Source organism: Anarrhichthys ocellatus, unplaced genomic scaffold, assembly GCF_004355925.1.
Source record: "Anarrhichthys ocellatus isolate YVR2014 unplaced genomic scaffold, GSC_Weel_1.0 scaffold2, whole genome shotgun sequence".
In the NCBI taxonomy this organism is placed as follows: Eukaryota; Metazoa; Chordata; class Actinopteri; order Perciformes; family Anarhichadidae; genus Anarrhichthys; species Anarrhichthys ocellatus.
The window spans coordinates 7,617,255-7,643,899 of NW_022280032.1; the positions used below are offsets into that span (position 1 = coordinate 7,617,255).

At 43.2% G+C, this 26,645-nt stretch overlaps 1 protein-coding gene across 4 annotated transcripts in view; it reads right to left on the reverse strand.

Annotated features, from left to right (window-relative positions):
- reln (reelin) overlaps positions 1 to 26,645 on the reverse strand; it is an 89,512-nt gene that overhangs the window by 31,321 nt on the left and 31,546 nt on the right. For all 4 annotated transcript variants that reach the window (XM_031856319.1, XM_031856301.1, XM_031856327.1 and 1 more), the window contains exons 3-11: positions 24,138 to 24,276; positions 13,481 to 13,551; positions 4,394 to 4,426; positions 4,202 to 4,280; positions 3,989 to 4,085; positions 2,722 to 2,773; positions 1,493 to 1,601; positions 731 to 971; positions 333 to 478 (exon numbers count right to left, since the gene is read on the reverse strand). In XM_031856319.1, the coding sequence (XP_031712179.1) occupies positions 333 to 478; positions 731 to 971; positions 1,493 to 1,601; positions 2,722 to 2,773; positions 3,989 to 4,085; positions 4,202 to 4,280; positions 4,394 to 4,426; positions 13,481 to 13,551; positions 24,138 to 24,276 (967 nt within the window). The remainder of the gene's footprint in view (positions 1 to 332; positions 479 to 730; positions 972 to 1,492; positions 1,602 to 2,721; positions 2,774 to 3,988; positions 4,086 to 4,201; positions 4,281 to 4,393; positions 4,427 to 13,480; positions 13,552 to 24,137; positions 24,277 to 26,645) is intronic.

Genomic DNA, 26,645 nt, shown 5'->3' on the forward strand with positions numbered 1-26,645 from the left:
ACACACACACACACACACACACACACACACACACACACACACACACAACTGGGTTTGAGTTAAATATATTGTTCTTTTAACTCCATAAAATACTACTGCCTCAGGTCCGGCAACCTGAAACTCTGTATAGATGTGCATTTGATAATGTCGTACTACAGGTTTTTGTTGTCTTTGTAAATTATTTAGTTTAATCTAGTTTGACCTTTCCCTGTAATTGTGTTGTTGTATTTCATGGTGTTCTTATGTGCAATTGTAAATTGTAATGTGTAATCTGTTCAAAATGATGCCATAAAGGGGGTGGGGGAAGAAATGAGACCATCATCTTGGCTTACTTCGACGGTGGGCTTTCAAAGTCTTCCTCCCAGTAGCTCCTTCCCTCCTCACGATGCAGGTCGATGTCTCTGGTGGTAGCAAAGCTGTGGCCCACTCCCTCACCGCCATGGAAATACAGGGCATTGCCCTCGGACTGACAGGCATGCTGGCAAATAACAACACAGGCGTTAACACATGCAACAGTTTACCACTTTTGCAGAGCAGTGTCTTTAATGTGGAAATGTTTTTCTCTTGCTCCTCACATGATATTTACTCTGCTTTAACATGCAGCAGAGCAAAAGTTGAAAAGCTGTCTTTCGGGCAACAGCGAGTTTATTCATTTGACTGATCATTAGGCCATCTATCATATTTCTTTGTAAATGAATCCATGTACATGTACACTGATTTATCTGTTTACCTTGACGGTAGCTCCAGGGAAGAAGAGCCAGTTGGCAGTGTCTGGAGGGTCCAAGTTGTCCTCCATGAGGGGGGCTCTGTGGGCAGCATTGACCAGCAGCACGTTGTCTAGCCCCCAGCAGGACTCATAGCCTTCGGGGCCATGGGGGACCTCCTGAGACCAGCGGAGACGAACGCCATCCGCCTTGGATTGATGTGGCAGGGGAAGCAGGTGGACGACGGTGCTGCTGTTGGTAGGGGCTCTGGAGGAGAAGCATATAACATGAGGGTCTTGTGTGTGATGGCTGTGTTTACATAATTAAGTGCTACATGTTTATGCATTAAATAATTATCATTAATCATTTAAATGAGGCTGAAATAGCCACATATGGAGAGACACTACTTGTCCTTATGGTGGAGTGCAACTGAGAGAGAAAGAGCAGCTTTCAGAATGTATTGGAAGTGTGTTAGTAGTTGATTTATGAGTGTCCACACAAAAGTATAACTTACTGCAGCTAAATATTGTAGTTAGAAGACTGCATCAATACATTATGCCTCTGTTCTCCTCTCTGAGCTGACTAAACAGAGAGAGGCAGGGATAGAGGGATGAAAAACAGGGGGATCATAGAGAAACAAACAGGAGAGGAATGACAAATTGAGAGGGGGAGGTGTGAATGAGGGAAAAAAGAGAGGACGGGTGTTCATAACAGATGGAAGGACTGTGGGATGGACGAGGAAGGAGGAAGGAGGAAGAAGAAGAGGAGAAAGAGAGAGAGAGAGAGACCTGATCTTCTCCAGTGTGATCCAGTCATCGGAGGTGTTGGCGTTACCACTTAGGCTGTATGACACAGTGATGCTGGGGTCTGAGTAACTGAACCGGCAGGAGCCTGAGCCTGGGGAATATAAATGCACACAGAGGACAGACATATATGACAGTTAACACTCTTGTTGAGGGAACAGCTTCTGAAAGTGTTAGCTCGTTTCCTTTTTTTTCAACAATTGAATTTCATCAGCAGGGCAATGATCCTTAGTAAGCCCTAAGGGGCAGCCAGGCCGGGCGTGATGGCTTCTTCTGACTGATTGCTCCCACATTCCCCATTTAGCCAAGTGGAAAATGACGTCTAAACGGTGTCCTGGTGGAACGAAGAGATCAGCAGCTTAACAGGGCTGAGAGAAGTATGCAGAAGTGATGGGAGGAGCTGATGTAGGACCAGATACTCTATAGCCATCTGCAGCTTGACACTGTTAGTACATGTGTGTATGTGTGACCATATTCTTGTGCGTTTCTGCTAGACAAGTTTGTGTGGGATCAGACTCTTTTTTTGCACCTTTAAAATGTGGGTTTGTGAGGGTGCTGTGCGAGCTGGTGGGGTCAAAGGTGGCTAATGGACGAAGTAGGCTAACCCCCACATCCCAGCCTTTACTCTCTCCCCTCCCCTGCTCTCCCCCATCTTCTACACCACCTGACGGTGTGCAGCGTCCACGTCCTGCCGTGCTGGCCCATCCCCACTGAATACAGTCGTGCATTAACCTGCCACCACTTCATTGCACTGCCCTACTGAACTTCTCCATACACAACACTACTGCATCACAAACTCATATTAATGACCTGCAAACGAGAGCACAGCCAGACAGAACGAGAGATCCGACAAGAGGGGGGGGGGGGTTGTCGTTACAGTATGTGCTCTTATTTCCTGCCAGTCATGTTCACATGAGAATTGGTGGATACGTGTAGTGGACATGAAAAATACAACATGACACATGCTCTAAAGACTCAGCCATGACCTTCTGGGTGTCTTTCCAGAATATTTAAAATAATTCATTCCTGTGATAGGGGAGGCAGAGGGAGAAAGAAACACACTGGCAAGAAACGGAACAAAACACGGTGATTTCCTGAGGATGACGACGTGATCTATTGTCCTGGCTGCAAAACACTGTTGCACACAGGGTCTAAGATATCTGAACAGTGTTGTCATGTAATGTTTGCAATGTGTGTAGAGATTTAATACTCACCCAGGGCAAACTGCAGGACTGAAGCTGTGCTAGTGTTGAGAGGTACAGTGGTCTGGGGAAGATACACACAGTTATCACCCATAAATAATCTCAATCATAAATCAATATTATTTACTGCACTTAAAGTGTGTTTAACTTAACACCAAGCTGAAAAGCTTTGTTTTGTTGATGTTTTCAGGTTAAAAGTTCGAAGTCTGTTGCACCTGTATCCCCAACGAACAATGTTGTAAAGTGTTTTCAACATATTACCACATCTCTGCAGAAGGGTGAGGACTTCAACCCCTGGAGGTGAGTATAACATATAGAAAACCCAAATAGACTAGAAGTGTGTGTGTGTGTGTGTGCGAGAGAGAGTGTGAGAGACGCAAAAGATAGGCTGTGTGCACATACTGTAAACAGATGTTCTCATTGTCAATGATATTATATTTGATATTTGAGCCGTTCTGTGTAAACGTTTCTGTGTTTCTGGATGTGCACGCTTTGTGGCACTTGACAGAAGAGCTGCCAGGCAGCGGCGTCAAACAATTGGAACAGTGACAGACAAAGCAACTGTTTTTCAGAAAAGTGGATAGACTCATGAGGCACTGAACACGTCTCTGCTGCTGACCGGCTTTCATCTCTTACAGAAAACTAAACAGTCTGAAATCAACTTTGTAAAGATAGAAAGAGGGCATGAAATGGCTTGATAAGCCATTATGAGTGTATGGGTGTGTGTTGGAATTATTTGTGTGTGCGTATGTGCCAAACTGCAGTATCCTGACACTACTGTACTTCACTACTGTAAAATGAACATGGGGTGATATTAAGTCCCTTGAGCTCCTTCTGGTTTCACTTTTAAATGCAACATCATGCGCTACATTCTGTAAGGTCTGTGTTCTGCAGCGGTTTGAGAAGTTAGTTTTGCAGAAATATTTTGAGTTAAAGTTGTCAGATGATTAAAAAAAGCTGCTATATACAAAGTTGTATAACCCGCTGACACAAATAATGAAAATAACTGACTAGATATAAATAAATGTTTTTGTATTTCATACTGATACTTTTGGTATTCATTTCAAGGCAAAATCCCCTTCTTTGTTAGAGAGGGTAGACATTTGTGCAGAGCTTATAGAGATGCAGATGTTAAAACATTAGATTCTACTGTGGTCACAGCTCGCGTGCTGTAATTTACTGTAGCTGTGGCTGTGGCTACCCAGTGGTTGGTGTGCATGTATGGTCAATGGGCCGTAAAATGTACAGCGGTGGCAGTGTGGTTAAACATGGCAGTTACCAGCTCTCGTTCTCCAAAGGGCTCACAGAAAGTGACCGCTCTGCCATGCATCAGTACACCACACTGCTCTCCCACCTCACAGTTACTGCACTCAGACCTGTGAGGAGAGGAGAGGAAACTGAGTTGTAACAAAAGCAAGTATCAAGGGAGCGCAGCCTTAGAAAGTGATTGAACTCTTTGAATTACAAGAAGAGTCGGAACATTTTCACCTACCAGATGCTCGGGTCCAGCTCTCCTTGTAGGTTAGAGTCAAAGTCGTCACGCAGCACAGCGTGTTTTCCATGGAGCTCCACTACACAAAAACACCATATGCTCACAGTTAGGCACAGTCTGTATGATACCTTGTATTTAATGTTGCAATTACCTGTGTGGTTATAGTATCCAAAGAAAAGCATGCCGGCTCACCAAGACTAGGCCTCAATGGGGACTCTGTTGGAGCTAAAACAGAAACAGAGAAGAAGAAAGGAAATATTGTGAGTTGTTCTGTAGCAACATCAAGTATGCAACATTGTTTTAGTAAACAGATTGAGAGCTGTGGAAGTGCATGTATGGACCTTCATGTAAATTTTCCTATCAATGCAGTTTTGCATTGTTAACTGTATGGAAAAAGTATGTAATAGTCATTACGTGCAACGAAAAGGGCCCATTCTTAAATGATCTCTGAGTGTCCTGGCCGGCTACGGCTGCAGTCTCCTGGCTGCTGATGTTAATTCCGTTCAGTAATGAAGGGCCGGGCGGCCATGATTAACGGTTCAATGCCAATTAACCGCCATCCACCCCAGAGGCGCCTGTGTGCTCTAATCTGTGGCCACTGCCTAGCTAACACACTCAACCATCAATCTCTCCCAGGGGATGCACAGCTCCGAGAGGAGGCATGTGAATGGAGGGGGGTAGTGAGTGTTGAGACTTAATGAATCAAACATGGGTTTTAGAAAACACACTGGCTCTGACTCAATCACTGAGAACACTATAGAATACAGTCTGCATACACATTTTTTAAAAATACCATGAAGTTGCAAAGTACTGTATGACCTGTCTGTTTGACCTTTGTTCTAGAAAAGATGGAGGAGCTGGTGAGGTTTAAAACGTAATAAATCAAACTGAGGACATTTTGATAGATTCGTTTTTGGTGTTTTATTAGCTGATGCACACAGACAAAAAGAGACAGGAAGGGTGTGACAAATAATGCAGTTTGGTAGAAGTCATATACTTAAACTCAGACAACAAAAAGTTGATAATCAAACCTTCCCTTCTGTATATTTAAGATTCAGTTACTTAGAACATCAAGCAAATTGCCGCTTTGTTTTATCTCGATAAGAAAAATTTCAGAGCTTACGTTGCTCGCCCATATTAGAGAATTTGAATTTTAAATTGTTTCGTAATCAGTCCCTGATGGGTTTGGCATTATGGCTTTAACCTTCGTGAACATGTGACCCTTCAATCCCTTTGAGCTTCTTTACTCTGCTCTGGTAGTTCTTTTTTAAGACAGCCTTACTCCAGACAGAAGAGAAGGATAATCTGCCGCAGTATTCGCCATCCAGGATGAGTCCCACCTGATAAAACACACTAAGATAACACACTCATTCAAAAGTTTCGTTTCAAGTAACTTCAGAGTTTCTTTCAAACCTTGCAGCAGTTTTAAAATTTCCTCTGAGAGAGGGGCTTACATTTGAGAAGCCCACCTAAAACCCCTCATAAACAACGGAACATGAATCAAAAGAGGAGGGATTATCAGAAAAAGATTTCTTACTATCGTAATGGCTCTGCAAATGTCTTTATTTGGAGCTCAAGCTGTAATTTCCTCCCATTGGATCCAAATGCCGGGCACTTAGAGATGGATTTACTATTCACAGTGACGGAAAAGTTTCATGCTGACGGCAGAAGTTGGAGTCTTAGTGGCCTGTGTGACAGTGCTGGGCGGTTCAGTGGCTGCGACTGTTGCTGCCGCTCTGGTGGGCCCTGATGCTCAGCTCCATGGCTGGAGCCCGAGATCGACGATGAAGCCCATTAAAAGCAGATCAAAGGGCCCTCTTACTCCCACTCTGTCTCCCTTGCTCTCTCCCTTCCTCAGCCCTATAATCCTCCAATGTCGGCTGATTCAAAACATGTTGAGAGGAGCCAACAATCCCATCATGTGCAACTCTCTCATGTTTCTTGTACACTATTAACATTCCTATTAAACTGTAATAAAAACAAGATGTGCAGTGTTGTGCTAAGTTTACACGAGTATGTGTTCATCTCACATATTCAACCTGAGCGGAGCATGTACTAAAACCTGATTCCTGGTAATCCACACTCTCAAACTGACATACAGTAATAAATGCGTCGTTGGTATTCTGCTCTCTACAGTCTCTCTCTGAAACAAACCCTTCTAAATCTCTCTCAGTCTTTCTAGGGAGGCCATTTGGCTGGAGAAAGGCCCAAAATAATTTTTTTTTTGGGTGGATAATCCCTTCAAGCTTCCAAAAAGGCCTCATTTACAGTTTTCTTTCTCCATGCTTCATCACGCTCTCCTGCTGTCTCTCTCAATTCCCTTCTATCGCAATCTCTCCCTCCTGCCCACCCCTCCATCCGCACCCATTCTGTCTCTCTCTGCCTAACCCTCTGCGCATCGGGAGCAGACAGTGGCGCTCATTTCACTACGATTAATCCCCTCTCACTTTCTTAAAGACTTCAATTACTGCCCCCTCTATTTGCGGCTCATCTCTGCTAATGCCTGCATCTCCCTGGCCAGGGCTTATACTGACAAGCAGGCAGAGGGACACACACACGCACACACACAGATAGAGATGCACACACACACACACACACACACACACACACACACACACACACACACGCAGACGGCTTTTCCTTCCAGAGCTGACCCAACCCTCTCTGCTATTTCGCTAATACGCACATGCACACATATGCACACATATGAACAGATGCAAAAAAACTACTGCGGGACTAAAATCGGATGGGTGCTGATGAGCAGGGTTGGGGTAATACAAGGGGGGACTAAATGAGCATAAGCTTTGGCAGACTCAGACATATCGGCACAAAGAGCGCAGGGCACAAGTCATGTTAAATCTTCTCCCCCTCTTCTCTCCATCTTCCTGCTCTAATCTCCTCTCTCTCAGATTTGTCTCCCCACCCTGTAAACTGCACCCGCTCTTCCAATCTCCCTTGTTCTCCTTTCGTTTGCTCTTTTTCCCTTCGTCTGACTCACATCCTCGACGAGGTGAACCGCGTTTGAAGTTGAGTTGCTCCCGTCTAACTGGCGGTTGCAATTACAGACTCAGCAGGGCGCAGGATGCTGTTGTTTTTCCTTTTACAATGACTAGAAAAGAAATGGTTCTCCAAGGTCAGACAGGAGCTCACTCTCACTCCACACAGCGAAGACCAGGGCCTTTGTGTGGGCTTCAATTGGCATCATTACAATAATCACAGGTGAGTGGAGAGGAGACCAGCAAAGAAGAAAGACTTTTTTCCAATCTCCATTTCTAGCTGTATTTATAAGTAAAGGTGGAATCCAAGGTAAAGACAAGATTTCTTCACAATAGAGAGACTTAATGAGTCGAACCAAGAGTCTCAAAACATGAGGACAGGCTTATTAGGCATGCAGTTTTTGGCTTTATGCGTTTATGTCTTTGATAAACATCTCCTTGCTGTCATTGTATCAGAGAAACACACCGCATATTCTTCCACATGTCACCGGTTGCTTGCTGAAGTCTCGTAATTAAGGTAATTCCAACAAAAAACTACACAAACAAAAAAGCAAATGAGGAAAATCGTAACTGAAGATGAACAGAAAGGAAGACTGGGATGAGAGAAAAGAGAAAAAACTGGAGAAAAGAGGGCTAGAGGAGACGGTCAGGATGCGAGAGGGGAAGAGATATGGACGAGACAGCGAAGTCTCAAGGTTTCTTGCTGGTGAACGATGAGGGATGTCAGGCAAGCCGGCGTTCAGCCAGGCAAGCAGGCTGGCTGGCAGACTGGGTGGGTGGCGAGGAGGTGGAAGAGGGGAGGCCACTCGCCGCTCCTCTGTTGGGCTGTGATCAGGCGTCCCTCAGGGAGCAGTGGCCTCTTTGAGTTATATGTCCCTTTAATAATCCATCTGGGGCGCAGTGCACTCGGCCAGGCCCATAAAGACCTGATTTATTCCCTCACTGGGAATGAGAGGACCTGGCAATGCTGGGCAGAAAGCAGCGGCTGCTGTCAGGAGATAGAGCTGATGGACGGCCTGCAGCGCCGTTGAACACCCACCACAACCCTCCACCCTCTAGCACAGAGCACCCTTTCGTAGCCCACCCCTCTCCTCATTCTCCACCTTGACTCCTCTCATACGGACTTAATAAGACTTTTTATAGTCGCTCAGTAGGAGCAGAAATGTACTTCTGTTTCATCCTCCTGCCTGTCAGTTCCTATACTTGGAGTCGTTTAAAAGTGTGCCGGTAATTTGCATTTTGCCGCATCATGCTTTAAAGCATCTCTAGGAGCCTGTCCAAACAATTTGGCAACGTGCTGATTGGTGCAACGAACTTCTCCATTGAGCTCTGCATCTCATTTGGTTGCAGCAGTATTTGGCAGACAACCATTAGTTTTGTCTTTTGAATCAACAAGTAAGAACAAAATATGGGTATTTTTCCGTGCTGGTTGTAGAATAAAGTAATAGTGTGTCGATCACAGCAAACTGGGAGAGAAGTTGGGAGGGATGAATTGAACATTGAATGAAGGAATGGGGTGAAGAAGAGAACAAGCACAGCAGAAAGGGGCTGTTAGAGCAGTGTGTCTGTGACCAGGCAGCCCCCAATACCGCTAAAGAGATCGTTTCACTTACACACACACACACACACACACACACACACACACACACACACACACACACACACACACACACACACACACATCCAGCCTTTGCTTGTTTCTCAGCAGGCTTTTAGGGGCACCAGCGTGGAAACATTACTACAAACACCTGTCTCTGTTAACACTCAGGGAGGCTTTCTGTTACTGAGAGGCAAAGTGCTGCATGTCAGATGTACCACAGTGAGTTAAAGGCTTATACTTCTCCTCTTCTTTCTTTATCCTTGAATCTCTTATTTACATGAGAATTCATATCTCCATCTCTTTATCATGCTAAGCTCAAATTCACACTCCAATGTCACCTTCTACTTCTATCTCCATGGCTAATGTGCCCATTTGTTCTTAAAAGTCTTCACCCTGGCTGATCACCCCTGATTGCCTTCTTATTTGAGCAGCCTGCCCTGTTTCTCTCCATCCCTTCCTTTCTCTTTTCCTCCTTCCCTCCCTCTCCTCCATGGATCATAACCCTGCTTTAGATAGCTTTCATTTCTCCAGCTTTTCAAAGCTTGAGTCTTAAGCATATGAACTTCTGAAGTGGCTTGAGCTGGCCCCGTATATCTTTTATTCCACTTTGAATGCTAATGCCTAGATTTGAAGTAACTTTGCTCAAAGCAGCTTGCACTCTCTTTGCCACTCTGCTGCTGAATTTGGGACGGTAGCCTATTTGATCCCGCCGGTAGAGAGAAGTCTACAGGCCTCTGCCTCACCCGCCTGCAAGTCTGGCTTTGCTGAGGGAACTAATACATATCCTATACATGGTTTATGTATAGTTTTTCATCCTTGGCAGTTTCTACTGAGTTGGTTTCTGCATTATCTTCTGAGTTATACAGTTTGGGCTGCACCACACCACAATTTCATTTTTATGTCAACAGCCCTACACATTCCAGTTTCATGACTTTTGTTATCTGCACAGCTCTTTTGAAGTTGCAGGTTTGGGTTTGGAAAGAGGAAGAGGAACTGACTACGGTGAATTAGAGTAGAGTGGAGAAAAATGATGCTCGTCTCTGTTTGGACAATTCACAAGAAGAGACCAGAAATAACCAGGCCCATTTCTGTTTACTTCTTTCGCTCATCTCTCCTCTGTCTACCTTCGTCTTCTGCTGCCCATGGCATATTCATTTCTCATTTGTAATTCAGATTTCCTGGTGTAGTTCAGCAACAGAAAGAGCAGTGCCTTATTGTCCGTCAAAGGACTACAAGATCAGCCACCCGCTCACGTCTACTCTTTCCCCACTTTTCTTTTATTAACGATGTTTAATCACCCCATTCCTCTCCCCAACCCTCAAATCACCTGCAATTTATGACCTTTAACTTTCTCATTATATACATATTATATTATACAATATCTTTTCATCTCTTTATCTTTGTCCTTCTATCCTCCCATCTGTCCTTCACCAATTAGATAGAAATTGTCATTACCATAATTTTTGGTATAATTTTATTGCTCGGCTTTTGCTAAATTTAGTTTTATCTATCTAACCTTTATTTATCCAGGATAGTCCCATTAAGATTAAAATCTCTTTTCTGCGGGCGACCTGGCCAAACAGCAGCAGAAAAGTTTCACGCATAAAAGTACAAATAACCGACTGACAACAAACAGCATCGAACGATGAATTAGCAGTGTAGTTCAGTAACAGGATATTCAATGTTCAAATAGTCCTTAATCCTGTTTTTTAAATCTTGCATGACTATAAAAATAATCGAGTTTAAAGTATCTTTGTAGCTTACACAAAGATGAGGGTGCAAAAACTTGAAAAAGCACTTTCCCCAAAAATAGTGCAGGTTTTAGGAATGCACATGTTTCCATGATCACTGTCACCACTGTCTCTCCCACCTGTCCTACCTCTCATACCTGCACTTTGTCTCTGGAGATTGGTTTCTCTGTTTGCTCCCATTCACAACTTGTCACCTCCGAGGCCTTGTAAGGTCTAAATCTCTGTTACCCAGCTTGTCTGCTGTGAGTAGTTGTGTGTTAGTGTGATGCTGCAGGGCCTTGGCACTGAACAACTAAGTGACTGTTGCAGGCTACAGCTATTTCATTTGCAGAGGGAGAAGACTGGGGCAGTTTGTCAGTGGTGGTGAGAGGATGAGCTCTCGGGCAAGGAGACAGAGGAGAAGAGCCATGTCGCTCTCTCTCTGTCACTCTTCCAGGCCGGACTGAGGGCTCTGTGTGTGCTGTCTTTTCTAAGTGGCATTGGGCCATGAAGTTGAGCACTCTCTTCCTTCCATGTGCTACAGTCATCGGTCGTGTCTCCAATGACCTGCTGAGGGACATACTTGAAATGAAGAGTCCTCAGAGACACGCCACAGAGTTGGTTTTTTTTTTCTAATGAAGACTAAGTATGTCTTAAAGCTGAAATGTTGTTGTTTCCCCCCTGAAACAGTTAGCGAAAAGACCCCAGCAGCAGTTGGTGTACTTCTCCACTTTCAGCATTAAAGTCACTCTTGATCTACAAGGAGGAGTTCTTGAGTGAGGTGGAGGCTTCTTTCCTGTAAACAAGCAATTATACACACTCAGCCTGTCTGTCAATAGCTACTTAAGGCTGTCACAGAAAGTGGATGTAAGAAGTGTCTGCCATAAAGCGTAAATCTCCGGCAGAGAGAGAGAGAGAGAGAGAGAGAGAGAGAGAGAGAGAGAGAGAGAGAGAGAGAGAGATATGAGTTTAGCATAAGCTGAAATTAAGCTGGCAATATAGGACATCCAAATATCTCTGGCTCTGGCTGCATCATTAGGCAGAAAGAGAGCCAGGAAGTGCAGCAATGCCACTGTGGAGAAGAAGCATCATATCGACCATAATGTGTCATTCATATTCTGACAATCTGTGCGTATGATGAACAGTAATGAGAGGTGAGAAGGGTGTTCGGTATGTATATACAGTTGTGTGAAAAAGTGTTTGCCCCTTTCCTGATTTCTTATTTTTTTGCACGTTTGTCACACTTAAATGTTTCAGATCATCAAACTAATTTAAATATTAGACAAAGATAACACAAGTAAACACAAAATGCAGTTTTTAAATGAAGGTTTTTATTATTAAGGGGAAAAAAAATCCAAACCTACATGGCCCTATATGAAAAAGTGATTGCCCCCTAAACCTAATAACTGGTTGGGCCACCCTTAGCAGCAACAACTGCAATCAAGCGTTTGCGATAACTGGCAATGAGTCTTTTACAGCGCTGTAGAGGAATTTTGGCCCACTCATCTTTGCAGAATTGTTGTAATTCAGCCACATTGGAGGGTTTTCGAGCATGAACCGCCTTTTTAAGGTCATGCCACAGCATCTCAATCGGATTCAGGTCGGGACTTTGACTAGGCCACTCCAAAGTCTTCATTTTGTTTTTCTTAAGCCATTCAGAGGTGGACTTGCTGGTGTGTTTTGGATCATTGTCCTGCTGCAGAACCCAAGTGCGCTTCAGCTTGAGGTCACGAACAGATGGCCGGACATTCTCCTTCAGGATTTTTTGGTAGACAGCAGAATTCATGGTTCCATTTACCACAGCAAGTCTTCAGGTCCTGAAGCAGCAAAACAGCCCCAGACCATCACACTACCACCACCATATTTTACTGTTGGTATGATGTTCCTTTTCTGAAATGCCGTGTTACTTTTACGCCAGATGTAATGGGACATACACCTTCCAAAAAGTTCAACTTTTGTCTCGTCAGTCCACAGAGTATTTTCCCAAAAGTCTTGGGGATCATCAAGATGTTTTCTGGCAAAACTGAGACGAGCCTTTATGTTCCTTTTGCTCAGCAGTGGTTTTCGTCTTGGAACTCTGCCATGCAGGCCATTTTTGCCCAGTCTCTTTCTTATGGTGGAGTCATGAACACTGACCTTAATTGAGGCAAGTGAGGCCTGCAGTTCTTTGGATGTTGTTCTGGGGTCTTTTGTGACCTCTTGGATGAGTCGTCGCTGTGCTCTTGGGGTAATTTTGGTCGGCCGGCCACTCCTGGGAAGGTTCACCACTGTTCCATGTTTTCGCCATTTGTGGATAATGGCTCTTACTGTGGTTCACTGGAGTCCCAAAGCTTTAGAAATGTCTTTGTAACCTTTTCCAGACTGATAGATCTCAATTACTTTGTTTCTCATTTGTTCCTGAATTTCTTTGGATCGCAGCATGATGTCTAGCTTTTGAGGATCTTTTGGTCTACCTCACTTTGTCAGGCAGGTCCTATTTAAGTGATTTCTTGATTGAGAACAGGTGTGGCAGTAATCAGGCCTGGGTGTGGCTAGAGAAATTGAACTCAGCTTTCCAAAGATGTGATAAACCACAGTTAATTTATGTTTTAACAGGGGGGGGCAATCACTTTTTCACACAGGGCCATGTAGGTTTGGATTTTTTTCCCCCTTAATAATAAAAACCTTCATATAAAAACAGCATTTTGTGTTTACTTGTGTTATCTTTGTCTAATATTTAACTTTGTTTGATGATCTGAAACATTTAAGTGTGACAAACATGCAAAAAAATAAGAAATCAGAAAGGGGGCAAACACTTTTTCATACAACTGTATATGTCGGTGCACATGTGTGCTTCAACATATGTCTATCCACATATGAATATCTTCCTGCATGTGCAGTATCTGAACATGTTTCTTTCATAAAGGGGGAAGAGGGGTGTATACTGTATGGATTCCCTGCTGATGCTACTCACCTCCCTGCTCACAGAGCTGTTGGGCCAGAGCATCCTTGAAAAGGATCTGTCCCCGGTGTGTTGCTGTGGCTCTGAGAGAAACAAGAGAGAGAAAGAGAAGGAGAAAACAAGCATTAACACAAACAGCACTTATGGGAAAGTTAACTAGTCTGTTCTAAACATACGAAGATCAATCCAGCACAGATGGCATCATTTCCCACGAAACCAAAATGTGTTAAGGCATCCTCCATAAAAGAGGACATTTTCTGAGGTTCATTATGATGTGACTTTGAGGTAACAAACAACAAGAAAAAACAAGCTTATCTGTCGATGCAGGTGAAGTGCCATTTTTAAAGTTTCTTGTCAATCAGTGCGCCACATCAACATGAAGATTCAAATTAAGATTAACTGTGATACCACGTCATGCAGCCCTCTCCAACGGATCTGTCATTTTATTCCATCCATATAGGTAACGTGCAACATTATTTAAAAGCGTTCTCCTCCCCTAACAGGACATTGTAATTTGTATATCGCAGCACTATACAAGAAGGTTGTCAGCCTTATGAAAACATCCACATCTGAGTTGAAGTTATTGACCAACCTTTCGCCAATCCCAGATCATTTGTTTTTTATTATTATATTTATTATTATCCAAGCATTGACAGGGATATTTCCTCAACAACAACATCATTTCATGTGCTCATATGGTATCAAATAGAATGTGGGTTATCAAATGTCTTCCAGTATCATCACTTCCCTGCACTACCGTACTGCACTCTTGCATGCCGGTGTAAATCTAACTGTACGTCGCGTGCTGAATGTATGGAATGCAATATGAGTTTCCTTCCGGTGGCCATGAAATGAATTATTCATTTGAAAATGGAGAGATCTTTAACAATCTGAGAGGGTGAAATAGCAGGTGCAGTGGTATCTTTTACACAGACACTGAGACATGCTCTGCTGTACTGTGGCCATGTGGAAAGAGATCTACTCTCATTTGCAATAGCCGATTCTAGTAAAGATGGACACTAACAAAGCTGCTCTCAAGTCAGAACTGTCATTCCTAACTATGATAATGATAAACAACTACTACTAATACTACTAATAACAGCAATAATCTAGTAATAATAAGTTGTTATAATGTCAAAAACAGTGGATAATAGTAATAGTTTGAAGTGTGAACAACATGAAAATAAAATCCCATAACTCGGACACAGGGGGGAGATTGAGGTGGAAAGAGTATGGAATAAGCTGCAATTTTCAGAGAGTCCTTGAAATGAGTTATTGGAAAAAAAAAAATAAAGTTTTACAGCCCAGAGCCCTTGTAGCTCCTTCTAGTCAGTGGGAGCAGCAAAATGGGTTTTGTAGAGGCCCCATGGAGGAACGTTCTGTGCAAGGGGAGACAACACTACGTTATAAGACGGCTAGAAAATCAGTATTACACAGTCCGACAGTATAACCTGCATTTTCCCCACATAATACACAGAGGGAAACAATTGGAGTGGGTTTGAGGTCAAAGACATAAAGCAGACATGACGTGTTTCCTCACTGACTGCTTGCAGTGTTGTCCATAAAGGAGAGGAGAGCAGTTGGAGTCTTGTCTCATCTGTCTGGCTCCCTGACTAAATTCTAATGTTGTAATTTGGCTTCGCTATTAATTATGAACATCATCTGTGGCTTGTAAATCTGAGCAGGCTCACGCTAAAACACACACTGCCACACAACTATGAGTGCCGCCCACATCCAGTGAGAAAGTCCCTTTAAGGAGCACTTGTGGAAATAATCTTGGTCTCTGCCAGGACACACTTGTGAGACTCACACTGTTGTCCCAGGGTTCAGGATATTGAATAACCTCATTGTGATTTCAAAGTCACTGTATGTCAAACTCTATGGAAGCAATCCAGACAGTTGTATGTGTGCTGCTGTGCCACACCCGGTCAATATATTGCACGTTACAACACAGACCGAGAAGATGATGAGAAGATTAAAAATGAGCTAAACTTTATACACAACGTCACTGAGTCCCACATCCATTTTGCAGACTTTCTCCTCCTGCTGCTGCTGCTTCAGTCCTCTTTCCTTCTCTACAGTCTCACGTGGCTTTTGCCTCGCGCCTCCCAACTCCACCCCACCCCGGCCCACCATGCAGACTCAGGCCTTTTATGGGTGCCAAGGCATTTACACGTTCATCCCAGACCATGAATAATGAATAGGCCACTCATCAATTAGTAAAGAGCTCTTGTGCCTTTGCAGCGCTGGGGAGAAAACATACTTAATTACGCTCATATTTCAGAATTGGGTGAAAACTAATTTGAGTTTGGTATTTATGAATAAAAGATGGCGCGTAACGAACAGCGGGTGGGGATGTAGGAACAAGGCTTTTAAATATTTACCAAACACAGTCTCAGCTCTAGTTCACTAAACAGACTCTGTTAAGTGCCGGGAGACAGGGGGCTCTGTCAAAGAGCACATTTAAACCGAACACACATGTTTCTCACACACTAAATACACACACACACACACACACACACACACACATCTGTGACAGTGAACTTTAACAAATGACGCAGAGACTCCAGTAAAAGTCCTGCATTCCATTGCATAACTAATATCAACAAAATGTACTTATTACACAGAATGGCTCGTCAAAATTATTTGATTAAATATTCGATTTTTGGATTTTTTCATCACTGTATAAAACCATTTGAATATTGTAGCTGGTTGTGGTGGAGCTAGTTTATTTTATAGACTGTTGGGTAATATAATCTGTAACAATGTATCAAATTTGATAAATAAAATGTTTTGTTGGTAAAATCTTAATGAATACAAAGGCATCTTCTACACAATGACAGAAGAGATCATTTGAGTGGGAAAGAATGCTTTTCCTTTGAAAGTGTGTGTTTGTGTTGTTTGACTGCGTGTGACTTAATAACGTGTATGTCGTTAAAACAGTAGCCAGGAGAGGGCATTTAGTCTGAGCTGGAGAGTGTGTGATCATCGTAGCGCAACGCCAGCGTCTGTCCTGCCATCACACTCCAGTGGCTCCTCAGCGTGTGTCTCTCATTACCGCCTCCACTCTGGGAGCCGCACGCGCTCACGCACACACACACATGCACAAACACTCACACACAACCTCACGCACTCACATGACGAACAGCACTGATACACACGTAACATTTATTGAACATCTAAATGTTAATTTGACTTTCTTTGGGGGGGAAAAAGCAATTAAGGCCCTTAACGTGTTGGTGTTTTTTTTTCTATTTTCTCCTCTCTCCAATACTCTGAATCAAACGAGGGATCATTCATCTTGTGAAAATAAGTGTCATCCTCTACCCTCTCATTAGTCTAGAGGAGCAAATCTGAGAGATGGGAAAGAGGGAGGGATTGAGGAAGATGAAGAAAAAGAGGAGGAGGATTGAGTGAGAGATATGGATAAATTGAGGGGGAAGGGAGAGGAGGGGGGGGGGAGATTTGGTCAGTGGAGATAGAGATGGGGGTTAGATGGCCTTGTCTTTCAAAGTCCACAATCTGCTGTCAAATAGCGAGGCATACGAGATCCAGTCCACACGGACACACACACACACACACACACACACACACACACACACTCTCCAAGCCACGTATGAGCTTTAACATGTATGCAGATGGACAGGCTGTCACTCCAAGAGCTCCCAAAAGGCCCTGGAGTGGGTAATTACCAAGCATGTCTTCCATGTTAGATTACATGTTGCTGTCGGCCATAAGTATCCCTCAGGAGCAAGCTTGACAGTTTCCTGCTAACCACACACATGCGCACACATGCACGTGCACACACAAACACACAGCGGGGATGGTTGATTTACCCTAGAGCAGTATACATGCAGATAAATATAGAGACTGCTATCTTAAAGACACAAACATGCACTGAATACTGACCACACAGACAAACCTTTTTTAACTGATTTTATGCAAAGGGAGGTGACAAATATCATTTTCTTGCTCCACACACACCACTTTATCTGAGATTCGGAGAACACATGCGTTGCCTCCCTCTTTTCCCCTCGTTAGACGACTCTCTCCCATCCCGGTCTCCTCAAATCCCAATTAAAAGCCAATTTTCCCTCCCAGCTCACTGGGCTTGTTGGTAATCATGATTAATATGAGGAGCTTCAATGGGGTGCAGATCCAGTAGCCAGCACTGATTTGGTGCATTTGGATCTAGCCCTTAAAATAATACACCCTAATTGGTTGATTTATCTTCCACGTTGAGCACCAGCTGTGGTTATGGCACAGCAATCAAGGAAAACGGGTAAAAGAATGGAGCGGCAGGAAGATGGAGAAGTGAAGACAGGACAATGAGAGTCAGAGGGAAGAATTCACTGCTTAAGAAAATCACTGAGGAGCTTCGATGAAATGTAAAGAAGTTTCTTGATTTCCTAGCCTTGATATTTTCACACCAATCAGGGTCTGAAAAGGCGTGGCTGGCTTCTTGGAATCACATTACTCTGTTCCCCACCCCCCCTCCCTCTGACCCTAAATGAATTAATTGAAAAGGGCTCTTGGAGAACATGCTAATTTAATGAAGCTCCACAGAGGAGGGATTTGGGAGTTGTTTGGCAAATTACCTGCTTGTTAGCACAGGGTCACAGAGAGTTATTAGAGAGCTCCAAATACAGCCAGAAGAAGCGCAGCTACTGCTCAGTATACAGCCAGGAGAAGAGCAATTGACCTTGACTACTGTTCGTTAGTAATAATTAGGGGGATTAGGAAAACAACAGCAGTTAAGAGTAAGTAAATATGTGAGGAAGGAAAGCTGTTCATTTTCTGTTAATTTAGCCCTCAACAACGACATAAAAAATTGATATCTGAGAAAATCAGCCTCTTAAAAACCTTTGTCTCCCTTCCTCACTTTCTCAGCGAGGGTCAGACGAGGACAAGAGGTGTAGAAAGAGAATAATCTACCGTGTTGACACAGAGTCAACAACAGAGAGATGAATCCCTATAACAAGTCATGTCTGTAATTTATCAGTCACATTGAAGCACATTTGTAGGAACAAACAGCGCAGAATGTGAACAAATAATTTCTCAAAGAATACATCTGGAGAAGACCCCCTCTCCCCTGAGCACGGTTCATTTTGCTGCATTCATAATCAAGCACCTTCTTTTTCCATCTCCACGCTCCATTTCATCTTAAATTGATGAGAGTCTGCGATGGTGGTGCAGCGTAGACGTGATGGAGACAATGTGTGGCAGTATTGATCAGAGCACTGTAATATGGATATATATATGTGTGTGTACATGTGTGTGCACGTGTGTCTCTGTGTACACAAGTGTATGTATTTCATTACAGGGGTCATGGCCCGTCCCTGGGGAAATAAGACAATATCATGGATGCGGAGACCTTCAGGGTGAACAGCAACAGGAGTCTGTGTTGTGATCTGTTGAGCAGCGCATGGGGTTGCCTCTAAAAGTTTGATTTACTGTTAAATTCTGAAAAAAAAAATGAAACATTTTAAAAGTTTAGGAGAAGTTAAAAAGGCGGGGGAATATGAGAGATATAAGAGTTGCTGTCTTATATATGAACGTGTGATATATGAAAATTGGAATTATATGGGTGGGCCGTGTCATATTTGCAGCTCTGGTCGGTTTGTGGAGAAAAAAAAGTGGACTGGATTTATGTGCTCTGTCATGCTTCACATTTCTACCTCATATTTCTATATCTATAATGCCAAAATGCGATCACCTTGAACCAATCATTCATGTTCCCTGGCCCAACGTCTCCAGTGAATCTGTCCCACAGCCACAGGCTACTGTGGAGCTTTAATGATGAGGGGAGCTCATTAACCAGCGGTTTTATGTGAAAACGGAACAGAAGATTGACTTGAAAAATAGGAAATCAATGGAGAAGACTAATACTAGAAGAATTGAGGCGCCGGGTGAGATAGGTCATCTGTCAGCCTGATGTCTGAACTCTGACCTTTCACCTCTGATTAATATAACAAGCTGTCTGTCAGAATCACCAGACTGCATGAGCATAAGGACACATTATTGTCATGAAATGCAAAGGTCAAAGGTCCAAGTTTAATTGATCACTCTATCTATGATTGAATTGTCATGTTTCCAAAAAGGACACATACACCTGAAACTATTGTGAGAGTATAAATATGAACTGTTCTCATGGCCCTGAATGATCTCTAGTTGGTGGGCTGTGACTTCTTAGCAGCATGGATGACGGCTGCCTGCTACAAGTTGTTGACGCACACGGGGTCAAGTTGACTAAGAGCGATGCGCTCTGTACAAAAGCAGCCAAACCGGGCCGTGTTCACATGCAGCAGTGGACTGTAGGAAGCCCCGTACTATGCAATACCGTAGCATGCATCTCACAAACGTCATGCTCACACAGACCTGCCTACTTTGAACAGATGGCAGTATCAACAGCACAACAACAGTCGGCATAATTACAGCACAGGAACCATTCCTTTTTAATTACAGCTAACAAGACAAGAGAGTGTTTGAGTGCCAACCTCCTCTTCCTCACTCTATTTGGATTTCTCCTCCTAATTGCTCCAACAAGTGGCTTCAAACTGTCTAGGACCCCACACAGGAACCACAGGTAGCAGAGATGTAGAAAAAGAACAAATAGTAATAGTAGTAGTAAATAAGTATTTGCAAACAAATGCACATAAACACACAAAAGCATGGCATGCAATGACATAAAGGAACAGGGTGCCATTAGATACGCAGACATACATCTCCTCAGGGGAACATTTTGGGAAGGAGAATCACATTAATTAAAGCAATCTCCAACCAGGCAACTTTCTTAGTCTCACAGGGGGACAGTACAAAACACTAGAGCTCAAAAACACATCACACACACTCACACACATGAATGTGTGTATGCAAATACACCCAGATACACGCAGGTAGCACCCATCCACAAGCAAGACCTTTGCACAGTGCTACGAGTTGTTGAATATGTTTCTCTGAAGGTAGCTGTTGTAACAAATAAAATCCCATGGACACATGCACACACACACACACACACACACACACTACGCTGACTGCCTTGGGGCTGTAAGTGAAGCAGAATAAAGGCAAAGAAAGGACGAGACACACCAGTGCATCTGTGCATTCGCTAGAGGAAGCTATTAACCATTCTCACCTCTGCTAAGTGCAGCAAAGCATTCAGTAGGTTGTGTAGTGGCGTGCACCGTCTGTCTGAGCAAGAAGAATAAAAAGTGGGGCACAACTGTGTTTTATGCAATCATTAAAGCCTGAGTTAGTGTTTTAAAATGTTGTATGTAAGAAAAGGTTTGATCCTGGCCCACAGCTTCACTGTGACAGCTGCAGGTTTAACTTCTGAGAGTGTATCACATTAGGGCTGCAACTAATGATCACTTTTATTACAGATTAATTCATTGGCTATTTTTCTTTAATTAATCATTTAATTCATTGTTAAGTTTGTAAAATGTCAGAAAATATAAATAAATTTGCTCATTACAATCCCCGATCTAAAGGCAACATGTTCATGTTCAATGTTGTTGAACAACAACGAACATCTTCAGTTAACAGTGATATGAAACAGAGAAACAGCTTGTTCGTGTATTTAAGAAGATGGAACCAGCAGACGCTTGTTGGCATTTTGCTCGGTAAACAGGAATGATACAATCAATTTCTAAATTGTTGCCGATTCATTTTCTGTTGATCGCTTGAGTTTGAATTGTTTTGTTGGTGTTTACTTATGTATGTGTGTGTGTGTGTCCTCCCTGTTCCTTCACTTCCTCTCCTCTCCTCCTCTCTTCCAAGGCCTCCCCTTCTCTTTAGATGGCAATTTACAGCCGCCCAGAAAATGAGTTCTTCTGGATGCCAACGCCACTGCACTCCATCACCGTCCCACCAGTGATCTGTTACCAGGAACACTCCCACAATATCGCCCATAAAACTGCTCACAGGCCCTATATTAATGCAGTGGCGGACCAGCTCCAGCCCTGTGAAGGACATAGGATGTCTGTGCCTTTAATTCAAACACTCATGGACACTGCCTGTGGAAAATGGTCCGTGTATCAATCAGGGCAGGAATACTACGGGCAAGGGCAGGACATTGCATTATTTACATTTTGTATGGTCAAGACGAATGTCCTTTCACTTGCACCGATATTTTTAATACCTTTTAAAGTGATTGGAAGAAGAAAATATGACAGGGAACAAAATTGAAAGCTGTTTGATCACATGTCGACCTCAAGAGGAATAATACTGACATATCAGCGCTGGAAAAAAACAATATAGCACCCAACGTGGCCCTGGCTTTGGTCACAAGGGCCTCTCCTGTTGAATTCCTCCCGGTGTCAGGTCACTGAACCCTACTGGTGGAGACGGGAGCTGTGAACTGGAACAGGGTGCAGTAAGTGTGTTTGGGTGTGTTTGAAAGGAGCAGTCTCCCGCCAGCTGGAGTGTGACTGGCTGACTTTGATAAGGTCAGCCGCAGGGGCCCCTATTGTCATACAGTCGTGGCCCCCTGCCAGCCACACTGTCATCAGCACTGGCACACTGCTGCTCCGTGGTTTACACTCGCACGCAAACACACAGCACACGCATGGACGGCACACAAATACCGAGGAAACACACAATCCTCGTAAGCTGACACACGCTCAACAGTAAAAGTGTTTGCTGGCAGACAAAAAAAGCCAGTAAATCTGTTTGGCTGTGTGGATATTGTGTAAATGGCAGCTCCACTTCAACAAATTCCCCGGCTGAATCCCTTTCTGTCAGTCTGTCCAAAAAATTCTTTGTCTGATAGTCTATCGTGTCCCTCCAGAAATTCATTGAGGGATTTTTATGAGTACTGCCAAAATGTTTCATTTAGTTGTGTTTTTTTTATGAAACATTGATGTGCAATTTGCAACGTCTTTCAAATATTGAAAGAGGATGACTGGTAATTTTAAAAAAAAGAATAAATAAGGGATTAGTTTGCAGTTTGATTTGACTATCCAAGCATTATAATTATATGATTAAAAACACACTTATACTTAAATACTATGTATGTGGGGGAATTTCTCAAAGACTTTTGTCATGTGCTGCTGTGACTTTGCATGGGCAGAGTTACTGGAGTCCTCCCTTTTCCTCTACACTTCTCCAGCAACAGCTGCTAATTGCATTTTGACTAATTATCAGCTTGAGGCTGTAAATCACCAGCAAAGAGAACTAGAGGGAAAGACAGTTAGAGGATGTTTCCAACAGATAGAGACGGAGAAAATGATGAACAGCACGAAAACACCGAAGGGGGAATGAAAATGAAAAAAGGGAAAGACCAAGGCTGTTCTCAAATGTGTGAAGCTCGATCTTTTCCAACTTGGGCCCATCAAACAACATGCAAGCTTCAGGTAAATACAGCAAGTCAATCACTTATGCTTTTCTCTCGGATGGTCGCACTTTGACATTAGCTGCTGTGGAATTGTAAGGAGGAAACGTTTGGGGCTTTTATACTTTGTGTGGGGTTTCTCCTCGTGGCAATCAAATATTCTCCCAAACTGTAGGGTGCAGTGTATCGAAAACTCATGTCTACAGGATGGTTCCCACCCCAGAAAAATGACACTTGCAGATGCGTTAAGCAGAGACAGAGAGAAAGCTTATTAACCTCTGCACTATCCCTGAGCCACCGGTGTCTGCCCAAAAGTTTGTTGAAGTGGGCTAAAAATCCAAATCAAAGGAACAGTGTGTATGATTTAGGGGGATTTATTGGCCGGAATGGAATATAATATTTATAACTATATATATATATGTTTTCATGAATGCACAATCACCTGAAACTAAGAATTGTTGTGTTTTTGTAACCTTAGAACGAGCTACATAGGAGCGGGTCCTCTTTAAGGAGTCTGTCATGTTGCACCGCCATGTTTCTACAGTAGCCCAGAATGGACAAACCAAGCACTGGCTCTAGCGAGAGCCTTTCCCGTTTCCACGTTACCTTTAGGCCACCATGGTTCTTCAACACGGTTGGAAAGGGAGGAGGGAGCGGGGGGGGGGGGGGTATTTAGTTTTATGCAATCTGCAACTTGACCTCTAGATGCCACTAAATCCTACACACTGCTCCTTTAAGACCCTAAAAGAAGGCATTGCTCCTAACTAATGCGTGTGTGTAATGCCACAGAAGAAGAGCATCACGTGAACCAGAGTTTTTCTATAAAGTGAGTGTGTGTGTGTGTCTGTATCACACCCATCCTCGGGGACTGGGTGGATCTGTTCAACCACTCACACATTTTCCAATGAGATGAGGAACCAAGCCCATTGAATGAGAGGATGGGGATATTTCCCTTAATTGTCAGCAGGGTAAACACACACATGCCATGTCAAGAAAGGTAGTACTATCACACATATACACGCTATCTCTGTCCCTGGTTTAACCTCTTTCCAGTCATTATGCATGCTTTGTCTGAGAGGATGGCCTTTTCACATTCTTTCCGTGGCTCTGACAGAGAAAACAACGCCCATGATGTCAGCTGATAAACCTCACTCAGGCGTACCGGGTCAATATGCGGCCACACAACATTAACGGATATTTTCATAACAGTTAACGACTTCCATGTCCGAGTTAGACACGGGACAGCTGTTAAGGTCCTAGCCTGCATCTCAACTACTCATCTGTGTTATTCTCCCTTAGCCATTCTCTTATACACATACACACTCACACATGACTTACAGAAAGTTGACACAGCCAGTGCCAGGTGGCGGGGCGATCCAGACAAAGCTGAAGCTGGTGGAGGGCTGGTGGCTAACATGTGAAGCGACCACACTGCAAACAAACTGGGTTCCACCAAACTGGCGCTCTGGCATCACACCTGGAGGAGGGAGGAGAAGAAGACCAAATAGATTAATTGAGAGGGACAGGGAAAGTTACCTGGCGCACATTTAAAATGTTTGTGAAGGGGATGAATGTAATGTACTAAATATTTTTATTATCACATTTATTATTAGATACATTTCACATTATTTTAGTTTTTCTTGAAGTAGCAGCTCGTTTCCATTTGTTTAATTGTGTGTTATAGAGTCATTAATCATAGTACAAACAATTAATAAAACAGGGATGTGGTGTAAAGTCTTATATTTAATTCATGGTATCTTCTTTTTGGTTGCCAACTGTCATCGGTTTCCAATCAGCAGATTTAAATGTACCCGCACTCCACTACATTACTGCACACTCAGCAATACTTTCACAAAATGAAAACACAATAATGATGTTCCCTGTGATGGATTACCAAAAGTATCTCAAGTAAGTCTGTTCGTGTTGGTGATGAAATGAAAGTCGTATAAAAATAAAAAATGGTATTCTCTGAAAGGTGATTTGCGGCAAAGTAAAACAGCTTGTATGCAATTAAAATACTGCAATAATATTAGTTAAGACACAGAGCACGAAAAACATCATAAAGTAACATCTCTTATAGACAAATCAGCATAAGTCTGAAACTAATGCATAAAGTGACGAGCCAATCGATTCAGATAGATTAAGAGAGAGCCACATGGAGCTGCATGATATAGGAGTATTGATATCTGTATATGTCTTGATGTCTTCCTCCCTTTTGTTTTTTTTCCTCATTTCTTCCCTCACTCGTTTGATCTCGTGTCATTCTACTGATATGCGTTTCCCTCCACCGGCATCATAGTTTTCCTTTCCTCCTTCATTGCTTCCTGCCTGATGCTCACTTCTCATCCATCGTTTCTACTTTGCTCTTCTTCCCTCTCTCCTGCTCTCCTTTCATTAGTTCTTTTTTTCTTGACCCTCTCTTTCTTCTCTCCCTCCCCGTGAGCCGACACTACATTGCTCTTCTTGACGGCGGTCTGTGTCCGGCTATGATTGCACCGACGGAATGACATCATGTCACATAATCTTTTCTTCAGAGGGCAAGGGCAGGACGCCGCCAGACTCATCAATCACTGCGCAGACACACAGAACATTTAAATAATTTACTGTAGCTAAACAGCAGCGTAGTGTTGGCAAAGAGGCGTCCAACCTGAGCTGTAACTATCACAAATGAAAACACAGCGAAACTATGAATTTGCAAAAACATGTGTGCATCCCAGACAGCAATCTGAGCATTTGTAATCATTTTAAAACACTAAGTCAACACAGTGTGGTCCAGTGCTCACAGAGCAAACACATTCAGCCGGTTTAAAAATGTATGCGACGTCCCATCTGTGCATGCAGATGTGCTCTGAGCTGCAGCGCTCTGGTGGCTGGCCTCTGCTCTATACAACCTGCGAACACAATACTCTCCTCTCCTCTCCTCAATCATAACTCAGCTCACTGAAAACCTAATCAGCAATGATTAATAACATCGGAGCTTTAATATCCCCTGAATCAATGTGCAAATCAATATGTAAAGATTGTGTGTGCGTGCGTGCGGTTCAAAACTAATTATTTAAAGATAAATAATTCCGCCCATTTTCTGACAGTAATGAATTTGACCGCACAGATTGCATCCATAAATACACACAATGTCGACAGCACCATAAATGTTTCTGTTAAACTCTGCCAGCTGCTTGTGTGTATTTGTGTGTGTGCTCGTTTGTACCGTTGCATGAAATGTATGTTGATGTGTGTACGTGTGTGCCACGGGACAAACAAACCAACTTATCATTGCTGTCGGACCAAAAACTACACGAAAAACAAGCTTGTTTTTAAATTGAGCACCATGCATTTATTTGTTTACCCTGTGGGCTTTGCAAAGGTTTTCTTGTTCTCATCATGGTGAGACACATGAAACTCTTTAACTAGAGTTCAAACTGAATAATCATCAAAGCTACATGATTTAAAAGGTTTCACATGACAAACAAACGTATTGTATCATTATGTTTGAGTGCATGCAGCGTGTGGGCCTCGTGTGTCAGATTTACGAGGTGTCGAGCAGAGCAGCCTTTTACATTGCTAAGGAGCTGCCGGTGTGTAACAACAGACCGAGATGTAATCACCCGCTAATAGTACTGCTGTTCTCCAATCACCTCTCGGCTACAACCTCTCCGTGTAATGACCACGATTTACTCTTAAGCAAACACATACACACTCACACAGACAAACACGCACAAACTCACATCACTGTCTTGGGTTATTGCAATGTTGTTTGCCTGGGAAAGATTTCCTCAGCACCCTATCTTTACCGCCGACAGACAGGAAAGCAGAAATTGCTTCTGTGCTGTTGGTACATAGCAGTCA